This window comes from Amphimedon queenslandica, unplaced genomic scaffold (assembly GCF_000090795.2).
Source record: "Amphimedon queenslandica unplaced genomic scaffold, v1.1 AMPQUscaffold_1590_Cont26401, whole genome shotgun sequence".
Classification (NCBI taxonomy): Eukaryota; Metazoa; Porifera; class Demospongiae; order Haplosclerida; family Niphatidae; genus Amphimedon; species Amphimedon queenslandica.
Genome location: NW_003558068.1, coordinates 1 through 1,186, shown reverse-complemented (window position 1 = coordinate 1,186; position 1,186 = coordinate 1). Strand labels below are relative to the sequence as shown.

The 1,186-nt window shown below is 32.5% G+C and overlaps 1 protein-coding gene across 1 annotated transcript; it reads right to left on the bottom strand.

Annotated features, from left to right (window-relative positions):
* Nucleotides 1-21: 21 nt before the first annotated feature.
* Nucleotides 22-941, bottom strand: LOC105316332 (serine/threonine-protein phosphatase 6 regulatory ankyrin repeat subunit B-like; the record flags this gene model as incomplete). Its single annotated transcript, XM_011411165.1, has 1 exon — nucleotides 22-941. A coding segment is annotated over one exon (920 nt), but the record flags the coding sequence as incomplete, so codon positions are not given.
* Between the last annotated feature and the right edge of the window lie 245 nt (nucleotides 942-1,186).

Genomic DNA, 1,186 nt, shown 5'->3' with positions numbered 1-1,186 from the left:
TAGCAACATGTCCTTCCTGACATGCTATGTGAAGGAGTGTAGATTGAGTATCATCAGTGGTATTAATATCAAATGAATAATTGTTTAATAAATGCTTTAAACAATACAAACGGTTGTATTGTGCAGCATGAAAAGGTAATACACCATTCTTAAATGAGACTACATTGATATGATACTCTTGTCTGAGCCATTCTAATATATGAACATATCCATATGCCACTGCAACTTCTGGTGATGACAATCTACCAAATATTCTAGGATTAAGGTTGTATTGTTTTATTAATAATTTTAAAAGATCAAGATTACCAGATCTACATGCTTGTGTGTCACAAGTGTAGCCATCCTTACTTTGAGTAGTGACATCACATTTCATTACATCAATTAGAAATGTCACTAGTTGTATTACACCACTAATACAGGCATAATGAATTGGTAGAGTATCATTATCATCAGTAGAATGTAGTAGACTAGTATATTGCGGATATTTATGAATAATATATTCAATAGATAAAAAATGACCATTCGTTGTAGAATAATGAAACACTTTCCAGTTGTATAATTTATCTACTCTATCCAAATCACATCCACAATCTTTTACTAAGTACTCTAAGACATCAATAGCACCAACATAAGCTGCATAATGAACTGCTTGCTTACCTTCACCATCTTTAACTTGAGGATCTAGTTTATATTCATTAACTAATAATTTAATTAATGATAGTTTAGTACTACATACTGCTTGAAGTAATGTAATTGATTTGAGAGGCAATTGATGGTTATTAATGAGGTATTGGACTAGCTTCATGTTACCACTAATAGCACTATGAGTCAATGCATTCCATTTATTATTATCTGTTATGTTAATGTCGCTGTCTTGTACTTCAATGAGATATTGACTTAGATCAATGTTACCATGACGACATGAATAATGAAGAGGTGTTCTACCCTCATTACAGGTTATATTAATATCAGTGTCAGTAGTATTCATAATATATTCTACTGCATTGATACTACCTGACATACAAGCTAATGCTAATGGTACTACACCTTTGTAGTCTGGTTGACTGGCATTCAACCTATACTCAGATACAGTATAACTGAGCAGAGTAGGTGAACCTGATAAAGCAGCATAATGTACTGCAGACCGACCCTCATAATCTAATGAACTTGTATTAATACCATACTC